The 15000-nt window shown below is 46.2% G+C and overlaps 1 protein-coding gene across 3 annotated transcripts in view; it reads left to right on the top strand.

Moving 5' to 3' along the window:
* Positions 1-15000, top strand: part of LOC125305632 (low-density lipoprotein receptor-related protein 8-like) — a 48275-nt gene that overhangs the window by 22086 nt on the left and 11189 nt on the right. For all 3 annotated transcript variants that reach the window (XM_048260537.1, XM_048260528.1, XM_048260541.1), the window contains exons 5-11: positions 4087-4512; positions 8074-8196; positions 8618-8740; positions 11773-11892; positions 12151-12276; positions 13375-13546; positions 14306-14533. In XM_048260537.1, the coding sequence (XP_048116494.1) occupies positions 4087-4512; positions 8074-8196; positions 8618-8740; positions 11773-11892; positions 12151-12276; positions 13375-13546; positions 14306-14533 (1318 nt within the window). The remainder of the gene's footprint in view (positions 1-4086; positions 4513-8073; positions 8197-8617; positions 8741-11772; positions 11893-12150; positions 12277-13374; positions 13547-14305; positions 14534-15000) is intronic.

Genomic DNA, 15000 nt, shown 5'->3' with positions numbered 1-15000 from the left:
GCGAAGTTTCGCGTCACTTTGGCTCTATGCTCTCACTGGCTTGCTAATCAGCAGCTTAAAGCTGGAAGCGCGCAGTTCAGTAAAGTCGGGTTAATTGAGTCGTCTGCATGCTGAATAATGCATGGGCCTCGCCAGAGCACCTGATTAACATGAGGATGGGAGCTCCCCGAAGAAGTGTTCAGCCAATCAGCACTCTTCCTCTGCCGCTCACTTGCCTCCATACGCCGCAGCTGAGAGAGCTCAGAAGGGCCGGGTCATGTGTGTGTGTGAAGAACATGTCCGTGTTGTCTCTCTCCCTCATTCATACTCACACAGGGAATCAGACACACACACACACACACACACACACACACACACACACAGTACAGTTAGGAATGAGGGCTCTATTCACATTATGCAAATCCAAAAGAATTAGAGACACAAAATGTTGGCAATCATTCTCCTTTGTTTCTGCCCCACCTCTTGTTTGGTTGAAGGGTTTAATTCAGACAGTTAAATCAACAGCCATTGAAATATTAGTCCCAGTCTGTAGTCTTACAACGAAAAGGTCAGCTGTTGAGATGCCTCTACTGATAGAACTTACATGTCAGCACTGATTATTTTAATTAGTTGGAGAGCTTCCTAGACATTGGCAAATGAAGTAAAGAGAACGCTCTCTTTTATGTTTAATCAGCCACTAAGTGCACCGTCAAGCAACAAATCCACACACTCAAGATAGAGCAGAGGGCATATTACTCACAATGACAGTAAACACGAGCAGATTCATCCTGACACACACACACACACACACAAATACACACAAACACACACACACACACACACACAGAAGCAGACACTCTGGGAACCTTCACCCATTCCTGTCGGGGGTCGTCTTGTGGGTCCCAAGCGGCAGATTTGGCTACCATGAGAAGCTAAGAGGAGTGGAGTGTCCAGTCACAGCCTTCCCCTCTGGGCTGCCCAGAGCCAGCAGCCCATCCCTACTCATCACTGCCCCACACATCACAGCAGCCAGGTTACCAGGGAAATGGGTCAGACGGGATGCGTTCCGCTCCGCTCCTCGCTTCTACTCCAGAGCATCCCACTGCTCTCACACGCACGCAGGCAGCTCAGTCCACTAGAGAGCGGAGACCTACAGGCGGAGGCATTACACATAATCACATAATCCATTTTGTAAGTGTATTGTGTAGGAAACAAACAAACAAAAAAGTAGAGAGAAGTAGAAGTGGTCAGGCTTGTTTCAGTTTGCTAATTGTTTTGCTAATGGTTGTTCCCAGTGCGTAATGTGCAGCATGAGTAGTGAATAATTTAAATTATGTGCTTGTTGTGATGGGGAAAATGTATTTGAAGAGATGACTCATAGCAGTGGAAAAAGGAGAATGTTAAATATTGATTTCTAAAAACAGAATGCCTTTTTTGTTGTTTGTGCCGTGATATGTTTCTTGTTTTTGGCACACTTGCATGCCCAAATGGTATATGAGTACCACTAGGGTCCAATTAATAATAAAAGTACTGTAGAAAAAAAATGGATGATTTGGAGCAGGGATTCTGATTGTAATATCCTCTTCCCATGCAGCATAATCTAAAACTAATCTAGGCTAATCTATTGCCTCAGGCCCATCATATTGAGAATCTGCCTCTGCTTTTCAGTGCTTTTGCAGCGTGATTGCATCAAGCTCGAGTCTCTTATTTTCTCATGAACACTTGTCAAGGCTGGGAAGACATACTGTACCTTATACTGCTGATGTGGAGATAAAGAAAACTTATTAAACGCTTAACTTCGTTGGAGTAGAACATTCTGGAACCTTATCTAAAATTGTGGGAAACATCCACAGGGCCATGCTCTCCCATTTCTGGCCTTGCTCTTCATTCCATGCTGTGGCAAGGTTGTTACTTCTCTTAGAAAATGGACAGACTTTGTCATTAGCGACTCTCGCCTACAGGAATAATAATATGCCATCAGCATGGGCCATGGTTCACGCTTTTCATACACAGGAGCTGGAGAATCAGCCGGGGAGAATGGAAAGCATTTTTTATTGACCATCTGATGACAAGCTGTAGATGTGACGCACACAGGCCATTATAGATAATTAGCCATTTGGAGCCTCTGCTCTTTCTTTACAGCTAGCAGCATCCAGGTGCATCAGCAGTACAGCATAAGAAGTTACCTGAAGTGGGGGAAAATCTTAAAGTCCTGTTGAATTGATCTGTCTGAGTCTGTCTGCACTTGTGTCCTCCTGGGGATGTTTTGATGGAAGTCAGGGCCGCTGTAGGAGTGGGACTACAGGGCACAGAGACTGGATGAGAGGACTCAGCTAGCATGGCCGCTAAGCTCTCGGCGGTCTCATCTCCCGTGGTTTTGGAGCGGGCCACTGAGCACAAGGTAGTTCTTGTGCTGAAAGAACTTCCACTTGTGCTATGAAATAGCAGTATTAAAGAGGGTGCAGCAATTATCATAATGGCAACAAAATATCAAAACGTTCTTTCTTTCTTTCTTTCTTTAAAGGCTTAAAGTGTGTCCAGACTGCACTATTAGGACCGATTTTGAAGTTGCAGACAAATTTTGAATTTGGATTTGAATTTTTTCCCATGTTGTCGCTTCTAGGTAATAGTATTTTGAGCCTGGCAAAGTAGTTTCTTACATGTATGATTGTCCAAAAAATAACAGTATAGCTATTTAATGATTGCGTGTCTACCTCAGTAAGGGATAATTTCCATCTGTTTTCTCTTTAGCACAATTTTGAAATTACAAACTGATCTAAAGCCCTATGGTAGAATGGAATTCACATTTAAACAGAAGCTGTATCCACCACAACCAGCTACTATAGAATATTGACCATTCCCCCACAATGCTGGGTCACTGGGTGTCATTCCTTTTGACACCCAGTGACCCAGCATTGTGATAAATTGATTTTTTGATAAAACATAATTTGTTGTGGATTTCTCCTTGTGAAAGACTGTGTTATATACCCATGTCAGCAAACAGTTTAGTATGAACACACAATATGAACAAACTCTCAGATGATCCAAGGTGCATAGTACTATTTTGTCCACCCTGAGTGCTATGCTCCATATGTTTGTTTTTCTGCACTGAGAAGAAGTCAGTCTTGCCCTAGAGGTGATGAGGACCCTTCAGACAGGCCTGAGATGCAGATATGTCCCTGCAGCTGTCAACTTGAGGTCGCTTGGAAAAGTCACGAGGTGTCATGTGTAATGTCCGCCAAAAAAATCAATTCATACTCCACATTCCATAAAAGATGGGGGCAGTATACCTCCAGAAAGTGAGTTGGTCTACCCTAGAGTAACAATCAAGAAACATCTATTGCAGTTTGGCTGGCAGTTATGTTGCCCGCATACCGCCTACCATGGCCGGAACTGGTATTATGACACCTGTCGGGCTGTGGCTAGTAATTTAGCATGCTAATTCAGGTTGATATCTCTGCAGCACTATACCTTGTCATTTTATGATGTCATTTATTTTAAATTTATTTTAAAACCCCTATTTCTTCTCATTCTTTTGATGCGTGTAGCTCATTTTTTTGGATATTTTCACCTCAATTCTTACACAGGTCACCTTTAAAGTAGCATGATTTGGGCGCCTAATTGCTGCCCAATTCATTACTAACCGATGAAAAGGGTTATGTTCCTACCCACTACAACAGCATTACATGGTACAATTCCAGGCATCCCAGACATGCACCGGCAATATTAGAGACTCCATTCCCTTTATTGTCAGTGTGGCTTCAAAATGAGGTCGAAGCCACCATTTTAAGGTATAAGAACTGCATTGTATTGCTTAAGGCCTATGTAGTGCTGTGGGTCACCACCTCTGTGTGTGTGTGTGTGTGTGTGTGTGTGTGTGTGTGTGTGTGTGTGTGTGTGTGTGTGTGTGTGTGTGTGTGTGTGTGTGTGTGCTAACTTGAGTGTCTGTGTAAATTATTGTATGTGACTGTATATTGTGAATGTTAAAGTTAAGATGAGGTAAAGCTCCAGTGGAAATCAGTCTGTACATGTGCGTAATATGTGTTCAGTCTTTCATGTATTCTTTTCTGTGTCTGTGTCTGTGTCTGTGTGTGTTTGGCCACAAAGATGCCCGCGCCTGCCCCACTGGTGAGTTCCAGTGCCACAACCGCAGGTGCCTGGCGCTGCCCTACGTGTGTGACGGGGACGACGACTGCGGCGATGGCAGCGACGAGGCCAAGTGTGCACCACCCACCTGCGGCCCGCACGAGTTCCGCTGCAACAGCTCCGAGTGTGTGCCGCAGCCCTGGAGCTGCGACGGTGACCCCGACTGCTCCGACGGCTCCGACGAGTGGCCCCAGCGCTGCGGAGCTGCAGGAGGGGGAAAAGGAGGAGGGGCGGAGGGGGGGGGGCGACCCCCCGCACCCCCACCAGCCCGCAAGCTAGAGTGCTCGCCTGGAGAGTTCCGCTGCGGCAGTGGCGAGTGCATCCGGCCAGCCTGGAGATGCGACAGAGACCCCGACTGCAAGGACAAGTCGGACGAGGCAGACTGCCGTGAGTGGAGCTCGTCTGTTTGTGCGTCTCCTGTCAGGTTCTGTTTTCGTGAGGTGTATCGCTGTGGACAAGAATGTTACATGCGTTTGCTTAGTTGGGCTTAGGTGGTTATGGGTTCTGGTAGTTTTGGTTGCACCCTATATGGCCTGGCTCACCTGAATAGGTCAGTTGCGATTCACTTTTACACAGACCCTGTTTGTTTTTTCAACTGACCGCACCATTCAGCTCAATAATATCCCCTTGTGATTTTGAGGGTTAAGTACAGAGAGATATAGCCTGGAAAATCCAGACCCTGATAATCTAGAAAGATTAAGGGTCTGGCAAAGAACAATGTAATGGCCAGCCTCAGCATGAGCAGCAACAAGCATGCTTTTAAAAATCTCACTGCACGCAATTGGATAACACTAGACCATGATTACTAATGAGTATGATTACTCATACTCATACTTCGATAACACTACGACCAATGTGTACTGTCCTCCAACGTTGCAGTGCTGTCTTCATCAGTTTAGCTGGTTTCCCGGAGTGTTGGGGTAAAAGTAACGTGCATCATTGCTCTTTGCCAGAGTGTCTCGCAGAGACAATTCCATTGTGCTCTCGCGAGAACTCTGGATTTGCAGGGTAAGAGAAAGGTGCAAATAAATGCAGTCAAAATGAAGCCATGCACTTATATGGATTCTGCCCCTAGCTTTTCAATATAATTGGAGGTACTTAGACTTATAATTAAAGGCACTTAGAGTTCTCAGAGCTCTCACCTCTGTGGTATTTCTCTGTGGGCTCTGTTTTACGTGGGTAGTGGACAGAATAATTGCGCAGCTGCTGAATTTTTTACACCAGCCGATCAGGGCTTCTAGGGCTGCCTACCCGATCAGCAAGCAGTCAATTTACATTTCAACTTCAAAGCAGCTTTATCCACATTTGTAGTAGGATATTACAGTACTGACTAAAAACATGGAAATCTGTTATCAGCTTTGGGCTGGATTGTAATACATTTGTGTGAACCTACAGACACCAATACTTTAATACAGCAATATATTCTTGAAGTATTTTGGTGCAGATTAAGGAGCTGAAGTATGTCTGTGTGCACAACATTGATCCCAGCCAGGCTGGATCACTGTAATGAGAAGCAGACAAACAGGACAGCAGTCTTGCTCGTGCAGACAGGTGAAATTCTCCCTGCGCTGCGGAGACAGCTGCCTTCCAGTCCCAGTCCCACGCCATGGATGTGTCAGCCCATGGGCCCTGCATTAGCTTTCTGGGCACGCTAGCATGCCAGGTGGAACATTCTCCTTGGTTATACACTCCCACACGTACACATTTATAGATACAATCTATGAATAATAACACCCCTGTAGATTTCCGCTTAAATCTGGCGAGGCAGTGTGTGTGTGTGTGTGTGTGTATGTATGTGTGTGTGTGTGTGTGTGTGTGTGTGTGTGTGTGTGTGTGTGTGTGTGTGTGTGTGTGAGAGTGTGTGTGTGTGTGTGTGTGTGTGTGTGTGTGTGTATGTGTGTGAGTGTGTGTGTGTGTGAGTGCGTGTGTGTGTGTGAGTGTGTGTGTGTGTGTGTGTGCTTTTCCCTGGGTAAAGCGTGTGTGGTAAACAACAGTTTTCACATAAAACACTGCGGCGGCCTGTGGGGCTCTGGTGGGGAAATAGTCCCTGACCTAGAGAGCTCCTGATTTTAATTATGATGCCATCACATGGTGACATCACATCACCTTCCACAGCAGCCGGCTCTCAACGCACCGCTAGCGGCGGGGCTGCCCTCTCCCCCCGAGCGCCTGGAGAAGATGGCCGGTCTGATTTGTGACCCCTTTTGTCGAGCCCGCACATGCCCTTAATTCTCCGCACATCAGACCAGCCTGTCCCCACCTACCCCTCTCCTCCTCCTCCTCCTCCACCTCTTCCTCCTCCTCCTCCTCCTCCACCTCTCCTTCTTCTCTTCCTCCACCTCTTCCTCCTCCTCCTTTTCCAATCCCTCTTTCTCTTCACATCCAGCATCACAGCTGTCCAAAGGTCTATTCGGATGTCACTCCAGAGGGGAGGTGTGAGTGTATGTGTGTGTGTGTGTGTGGGGGGGAAGGTGGGATGGTAGGCGGGGGGGATCTTTGCCAGCGCTGCACACAGGCGACCACAGGTTGCTAGGCAACCGGCGCATGTCCTTGAGCTGCGAGTAGCCCTTGACTGCGGGCGGCTGCTGAGCTCAGCAGGACTCCGACTGATCATGGCGCTGTGATAGCCCTGGCCTTCGAGCCCTCAGCCACCCTCCGCACTCTTCATCTGGTGATTATTCACAATCACCACATCAGCATATTCATCAGAAGGACACTGTAATGTGAGCTACCATGACAAGAGCGCCAGAACAACAAAGCAGTCACCATCACTCCAGTATCTGTGTAAATCTGGCTCCCATGATCGGTCAGAGAAGACCCTTCGTTGTTTTTCTCCGAGTCTGCCGGTTTTACTGTGACTTTAACCCCCTGTGTGAATGTATGACTTCCAGCTGAGATTCTGACAAACAGCCTCAGTTGAATCTCCCCGCACATCAAAGTAAGTGCTCCTTTGTTAAGAGTGTGCGATAGAGCTGGTAATCTGATGGGAGATGTGCGATTGCTCTGGGGCTGAGAGGCGCGAGCAGTGGGTGGTGTAATCTCCTCCACTCCTCTCTGCCTCTTTATGGTCAGCAACACCACCACGGATGCCCTTAAACACACACACACACATACACACACACACAAACACACACAAATACAATTAAATCATATTTCCAGCTTTTACAGAATATTTTTTTCTCCAACCACCTGATAGGGACCGAGGGGAACAATAATGTGAAAATTCTGCCTGTGTGTGACAGTGCTTGAGTGTCTATGTGTTTGTATCTTGGTATGTGTGTGTGTGTGTGCATGTGCTTGTAATGTATGTGTGTGTTAATGTGTGTTTTCTGTAAATACATATGTGTTTGTACTTATGGAGATGAGACATTAAATTGTTGATGAAAAGACAGTTTTGATGACAAAAATATAACTATGAATCTATTTTGTGTAATTTTTGTGTGATTTTATTTTTAACCATGCAAGAAAACTGTTGTGTGGGGGCTGCCTCCAGCTCAGATATTCTTCAGCTGCATCTCTATTTTTACACCTGTCAGCACAGAACTGCAGTCTTACAGCAGAGCAGACTTTCTGCAATCCTATTGTAGCATACCCTCGATTTGAAAAGCCTCTTTGATCATTTTCCTTATTTGAGACAGTAGTGCCTCAACATACCATCAGAGCGCATTGGAACCCTTATTTTCCTCTGTTGCGTCAAATTCATTGCATTTATTGAACAGAGAAGGGAGATTGAAGGGAAGTTGGAGGAAGGAATGACCATTGGAGGAGATGGACTTAACCTGGCGGACAGTGTGAGGGTTGCTTTGGTGATGTGATGTGTGTAAATGGCGGTGGAACTCCTGTGTCTGACTGTGTGTGTGTGTGTGTGTGTGTGTGTGTGTGTGTGTGTGTGTGTGTGTGTGTGTGTGTGTGTGTGTGTGTGTGTGTGTGTGTGTGTGTGTGTTGCAGCGGTGCTAACGTGTCGGCCCGATGAGTTCCAGTGTGGAGATGGCTCATGCATCCACGGTACCAAACAGTGCAACAAGGTGCACAACTGTCCTGACCACAGCGACGAGGCTGGCTGTGTCAATGGTAATTGTGTGTGTGTGTGTGTGTGTAGGTGTGTGTGTGTGTGTTTGTGTGTGTGTGTGTGTGTTACCTTGTACCTCTTTATTCTCTATGCACATCTACATGCACACTGTGTGTGTTTGTGTGCCATTCTATGTTTGTGGGTTATTGTGTGTACGTGTGTGTATATGTATGTCACTGTGTGGGTTACACACACTAGACAGTTAATTACCAGATAAAGGATTATTGGATTAATTTCCACTTGGAGAAAATTCAGGTTTATCTTCAAGCCCCATAGATACATCAGATGAAAAAGTAATTAGAAAAAAAATCAAACAGGAATTTGCCCTTCCTAACTCCTGCCTGTGTCCTCTGTGTCTGTCCGCCTCTCCTCCTGGTCTTGGCTAATGTTGGTGTTCACATTTCTCCACTGTTCATCCTGCAGCGACCAAATGTGAAGGCCCTCATAAGTTCCTGTGCAAAAACGGCGAGTGCATCGACAGTGACAAAGTATGCGACGGCGCCCGTGACTGCAAGGATCGCTCAGACGAGCCCAAGAAAGAGTGCGGTAAGAATATGTGCCCCTAGCTTTTGTTCCTATTTCAATTGCGACTGCCATTATTCATGATGACCCATGATTACTGGACTGCAGCCTGTATTATATCCAGAGAAGCCTTTCTAGGCTCTGCGGCCGCTCCTGCTGTTCACGGTTTGATCACTGGCGCTGGCGTCGTGGTTTGATGGTTTGATCATCTTGGTACTAGTTCGCCCCTGATGGAGCTCATCTCATGCACACTGCTGTGGAGAGTGCCGCTGTTTTGGTCTGGAGTTTTTTGTACTGGCCCAGTTTCCATCTCGCCTTGATGAAGCTATTTGTGCTTATGAATTATGAATCGTTCTGTCATGATTAATTGCTGAAAGTTGTAGTCTTCATCTTATGGTCCATGGAGTTGTTATTTTAAAAGTTAAAAAGTCTGAGAGTCCAGTCCAGTCAGTCTTTTTTTTCTGCATTTTTTGCCGATATGCATTCACCCACACTCATCCATCACAGTGATATCTCAGAAATGGAGTGTGCATACATTTATTCAAGTTGGCAAGAAACTTACCTGGAATCTCAGATTACCCCCCCCCGTGGATGGATACTTGGATACGCACTCTTTTCTCAGAAGGAATTATGCATATCTTCGTTTGAACTCTTCTAAGACGATTACTCCTCTCCTGTGATTCCTTCTGCTCCGTTAATCTGCTGTGATGTGGGTCTGACATATGGTGGCGGGCGAAAGCAGGGCGGTGTGTGGCCTAATTGTTCTTTCCCCTGGTCCTGGTCAAGCCACCCTTTAATTAGAAGACCTGGAAGCCTCGGGCTGCTCTCTCTGAGATTACCCGAGAGCAAAGAGACCCCACCCGGAGAGATAGACGAAACACCCTGTGTGTGTGTGTGGGTGTGTGTGTGTGTGTGTGTGTGTGTGTGTGTGTGTGTGTGTGTGTGTGTGTGTGTGTGTGTGTATGTGTGTGTGTGTTGTGTGTTTGTGTGTGTGTGTGTGTGTGTGTGTGTGTCTGTGTGTGTGTGTGTGTGTGTGTGTGTGTGTGTGTGTGTGTGTGTGTGTGTGTGTGTTGTGTGTGTGTGTGTGTGTGTGTGTGTGTGGGTGTGTGTGTGTGTGTGTGTGTGTTTCTGTGGGAGTGTGTGTGAGCAGGAAATGAAAGAGCGAGGGCATCTTCATGTGCGTGTTCAGAGGGGTAGGCTGAAGTAGGAGTGGAGAGTCGGAGAGCAGGTGTCGGCACAATTCAGCTTAATCAACAAGTCCCAGAAAGGAAATTCGACAGGATTTAAAGGAGTTGCTGGTCAAATTGTCTGTAGCTCTCTCATTTTAGTCAAATCACAGAGACCACCCGTCGCCCTGCATCATCCTCATCACATGGCATCCTGATTGGCCAAGGTCTCCCGGTGTCTCGCTCCTTGCCTTGTGAGCCTCCTCCTCATATTTGGCTGGTGGCGTCAGCTTCCATTCCTTCTCATTAAAAGCTTCACGGACCACTTGGCTCCTCCAGCTGTTCAGCCAACCCCAAAGTCACAAGATGTTCGCTTTGCAAAAACCAAGCATACACACTCACACACGTATACATATGCATACACACACTCACACATGTATACACACACACACATTCACACACACGTATACATATGCACACATTCTCACACACACGTATACATATGCACACACTAACACACGTATACATATGCACACACTCTCACACACGTATACATATGCACACATTCACACACACGTATACACATACACACATTCACACTGATAGCAATAATTTTACGGTTAAAATTATTAATAATTTAATTGCCATGTGGCCCTTCTTGGTTTAAAACAAAGACACCCTCCCCTCCCCCAATCAAATGCTAATGTAGTGGTTCAAGGGCTATCAGGTATACATGACAAAGGATGTTACCTTGATATAATGTATCCATGTGTCATGAAATGTAAATGTATTCATGTCATTTCATTGTGATAGTCTCAGTACAAGGATTGTAATGATTTGATTGTGAGAATGTTTGGAACATTCTATAAGTGATATTTCTGATATATAAGATATCTCTCCTCATGCTATTCAGATAGGTGTGAAGTGGGTGTGAGTAGGTGTGTCTGATGCCAAGTGGAGAGCCAACCATGTGGGCTTGTTTTGGCGCCATTTTCTTCTTTGTTTAAAGCATTTAAAAGTAACTAAACTGCAATGTTTGTCAGATTTGGATTTAGACTTGGACTTAGACTATGGAGAACTGAGAGAGAGAGGGTGATCCAACAGAGGCCATGGCCTTGTGCCATGGCCTGGGCTAGGCCTACATAGACCATAGACCATTTTTTTGTACCCTCTCTGCTTATAACAGAATAAACTTGATTCCTGAGGTTTTCCTGAAGTTTGCCAGTCTAAGATTAATATTAAGTAATTATTCACCACAATTACTTTCAACACACACACATATACACATGCACACATTCTCACACACGTATACATATGCACACATTCTCACACACGTATACATATGCACACATTCTCACACACGTATACACATACACACATTCACACACACGTATACACATACACACATTCACACACACACGTATACACTTGGGCACTTTCCTTTGAATAGGGGCTTTCATTTTAACAAATGTCTGGCTTTTGATACCTTTCACTTACATGCAAGCGCTAGTCTTTCTGGTTAGCTGGTTTTATAGTGTACTATTTCTGGCAGTGGTATGTCTTTTGTAAAGGCATGTCAAAAATGAATCTATTATGCATTAGCATATGTTACTGAATTAACATTTGATTAATTGATAGACATCTAAATGAGTTTGATTTTAACTAACTTGTCACTTTGTCATAAATCACTACTATTACTTCTGCTATTCAAGTTGGCGAATGAAATCTGACCTTAAAAACAAGCATACATGTCAAACAAATGTTGCTCCAGACGTCCAGCTTAATCAAGTGTCAGTCTCAGGACTGAGAGCTGATTGAAGGCTTTGACGGTTGACTGAAGTTTGCGCTCCTCAGAGTAGTGATCCCTCTGATCTGCCTTCGCCCCTTCAGGCTTGAACGAGTGCCAGCTCAACAACGGGGGCTGCTCGCACGTCTGTGTGGACAGGCCCATTGGCTTCGAATGCCGGTGCCCAGCAGGGTACAAGCTGCTGGACAAGAGAACGTGTGGAGGTGAGTCCCACCGAATGACCTGTTCTGTACAGATGCTAACAAACATTGTGGAACAATATGGATCTCTGCTATTCAGCCTTTGGTAATCAATGCTTGACTGCGTTGTTTAGCTAGTTTCAAGGACCATTGATTGTTCTATTTACATGGGAAAGTCTATTGTGTGATAGATGTTTTATTTCAGAGCTGCAAATAATTTTGTCAAACACTCATTGATGCTCCTACTTATGATCTCATTTCCGCCCGTCCTCCCCTGGTCAGATATCGATGAGTGTGAGAACCCAGACGCCTGTAGCCAGATCTGCGTCAACCTCAAAGGGGACTTCAAGTGCGAGTGTCACCTGGGCTACGAGATGGACCCCGTCAGCAAGACCTGCAAAGCCGAAGGTGAGACGCCGTCAGTGCACCAGCCAAACATCTGGCACATGTTTCCACGGCAACAACTGAGAGAGCAGAGAGCATAGCGAATGTCACATCTCGGTGCGCACTCACGCACACCACCCTGAACTTCAGAAGTCCAGTCTGTAACTGAACCCGAGCTTGAGACCCAGATTCTTAGCATTACGTAAATCTCAATTTGCCAAGTGTGCACAACACGTGTGCCGCCCTCTCTGCCCCTTCCATAACCTCTCTACGGGCTCTTTGCAGACTTCGCCTCACTGTCCATGCTCATCCCACTCATCCGTGGGTGTGAGTGTTTGTGTGAGTGTGTGTGGTGGTGTGTTTCGAGCCCACAGTAGCGTAATCATGCCTAACACATGCTGACTGTAAAAGAGAGAGAGAGAGTATTCACTCCCCCTCCTGCCTCTTCTCCAGTGAGAGCACAATGCCTGCCTCGGGGACAGAGTTAAAAAGACAAAGGTAAAAAAAGAAAAGAATCCATGCCAAGATTAAATTGGACACTCTGTTCATTTAGGCAGGGACGAGCCAGACATGCTGATTGAAGCAGTGCCCGCAGCTACAATATCTGCTGCCTTAATGATATTACGGCTCCGCTAAAGTGGTCGTATTTAGCGGCGGGTGGGCGGCCGGATGTCATTTACTGCAGGGAGAGCTGGGATGGGTGGCAGGCAGCACGGCGTAGAGCAGAGCAGAGCAGACAGCCACAGATCGGGCAGAGAGAGTGGAGCAGACCAACTGAGTAATGTGAGTCATTACGGAGGCCAGCATGTTCATATGAGGACAGTAAATCGGAGGGCTTGTCAGCTCCCCCTTAACACTACACTGGAGTCCACTTTCTCTCGCTAACACTGAGAACCTGTGACACTGTGAGCAGTGCTGTCATGCTTCATGGCTCTAAGGCTGGTACATGCCAGAACTTATTGCCTTGCACTTCATGTATTTGTATTTGACTGTGTCAGCACACATGCACTTTGGCCTTCGTGTACTCAAGTTTAAGAAACTCAAGTTTAAGAAAAACAGAAACGTTCTAACAGAGTACATTAAGAGGGCCCGACTGACTGTGTTGCGTGTTCTTTTCGACAGGGAAGAGTCCATATCTGATGTTTACCAACCGCCACGAGATCCGGCGCATCGATCTTGTGAAGAGAGACTACACCCAGGTGGTGCCCACGCAGAAGAACGCCGTTGCCCTGGACGTGGACGTGGCCTCCAACCGGATGTTCTGGTGTGACCGCTTCCACCGGAGGATCTACAGGTACCCTCCGGTGCTGTCCCAGTGCTGCTGCCCATCACAGGCATTAGTAGCCACAGACGCTGAGCTTTTGTCCGTGGCCTGTGTTTGGAAATGGCTGATGGTTCAAATGATAGTGAAACAAAGTTGCTTTTGTATCTCCTGCTGCATCAACAATTGAATTGACCAGATGTGTGTACTGAGGCTTCTTCAGAATCTGATGAAGCCAGTATTGGGATTGTATTGTATGGACCCATAGTTGTTTGATACTTCATCTTCTCTGGAATTGCACATGTCATCCAGGGCAGTTAAATGTACTAATTGTCAAATTGTCCTTCTTATCCAATTTGATCCTTGAGCTCAGGAGATTGCATTAATTGGGGACACTTACTCCTAATAATAGAGACCTCCCTGGGTTTGTAAAAATGAAATAGTGATTGCTATTAAAATATTCAGCCTCTGCCAGTCCATAGAGTGAAAGTGCAAAGTCATTAGCCTGTGTGAGCTTAAAGTCCTTTTGGCTGATTGTCCTTTTCGCACTCTGTATGTGTGGAGACCTGAGGTGACCACTGGGAATGCAGAAAAGGGCTCCATTCTCTAAGTTCAAATCAGGTTCTCGATCTTTCTCAGTTTCTACCATGACAAGAGGACTGCAGAGATACATTATTAGCTGCTGGTCTCTGGCTTGAGTTATGGATTGCTGTCATTGAATTGCTGAGCAATCTGTGGTTGTTTGTGTATCTGTGTGTGTGTGCGCGTGTGTGTGTGTGTGTGTGACCGCAGCGCCTACATCCACGAGGCCAGCGACCCCTCTCGGCAGCTGACGCTGATAGACTCGTCCCTGCACTCTCCAGAGGGCCTGGCTTTGGACTGGGTCCAGCACAACCTCTACTGGACAGACTCCGGCGACAGATCCATCTCCGTGGCAACAGCCAACGGAGCAAAGCGCAAAGTTCTAATTGACAGCGACCTGAGTGAACCGCGGGCCATCGTGGTGGACCCAGACCGAGGGTAAGGGCAGGAAGGGGCAGGAAGGCAGGAAGGGACAGGAGATTAGAACCTCCTTTACTGTAATACAAATGGACTAACTATCAACCACACAACACTGGAGCGACTGGCCTTTGCAAGCTGACTCTTACAAGCTATGATGACTGCAACTGACATTACAGCATGTTCGTATCGGAATGTGCATTGGGTCTGCTATGCAAAAACATTTCAGGCCCTGATTTAAATGACGGACAAATCCAGGCAATGAGCAAAGCATGTCTTAAGCATGAACTCAAGCTAAAGTGGTGGGTGGCATGTGGGAGCATTGACCAAGTTACCAAGTAGCAAGTAGATTTTTCCTAGTTATCTAATTAGTTTAAGTTAGACCTTAGACTTGGCCGTTTGCCAGTCATTTCAATTAGGGCCCTACATCAGTAAGCTACTGCAGCCTCCAGTGGACTTCAAGTGGATATTTCCCCCATTCTAATCAC

The sequence above is a fragment of the Alosa alosa genome, chromosome 1 (genome assembly GCF_017589495.1).
Source record: "Alosa alosa isolate M-15738 ecotype Scorff River chromosome 1, AALO_Geno_1.1, whole genome shotgun sequence".
NCBI lineage: Eukaryota > Metazoa > Chordata > Actinopteri > Clupeiformes > Clupeidae > Alosa > Alosa alosa.
The sequence above is the reverse complement of the archived record's forward strand: the minus strand, read 5'-3'. Positions and strand labels throughout refer to the sequence as shown.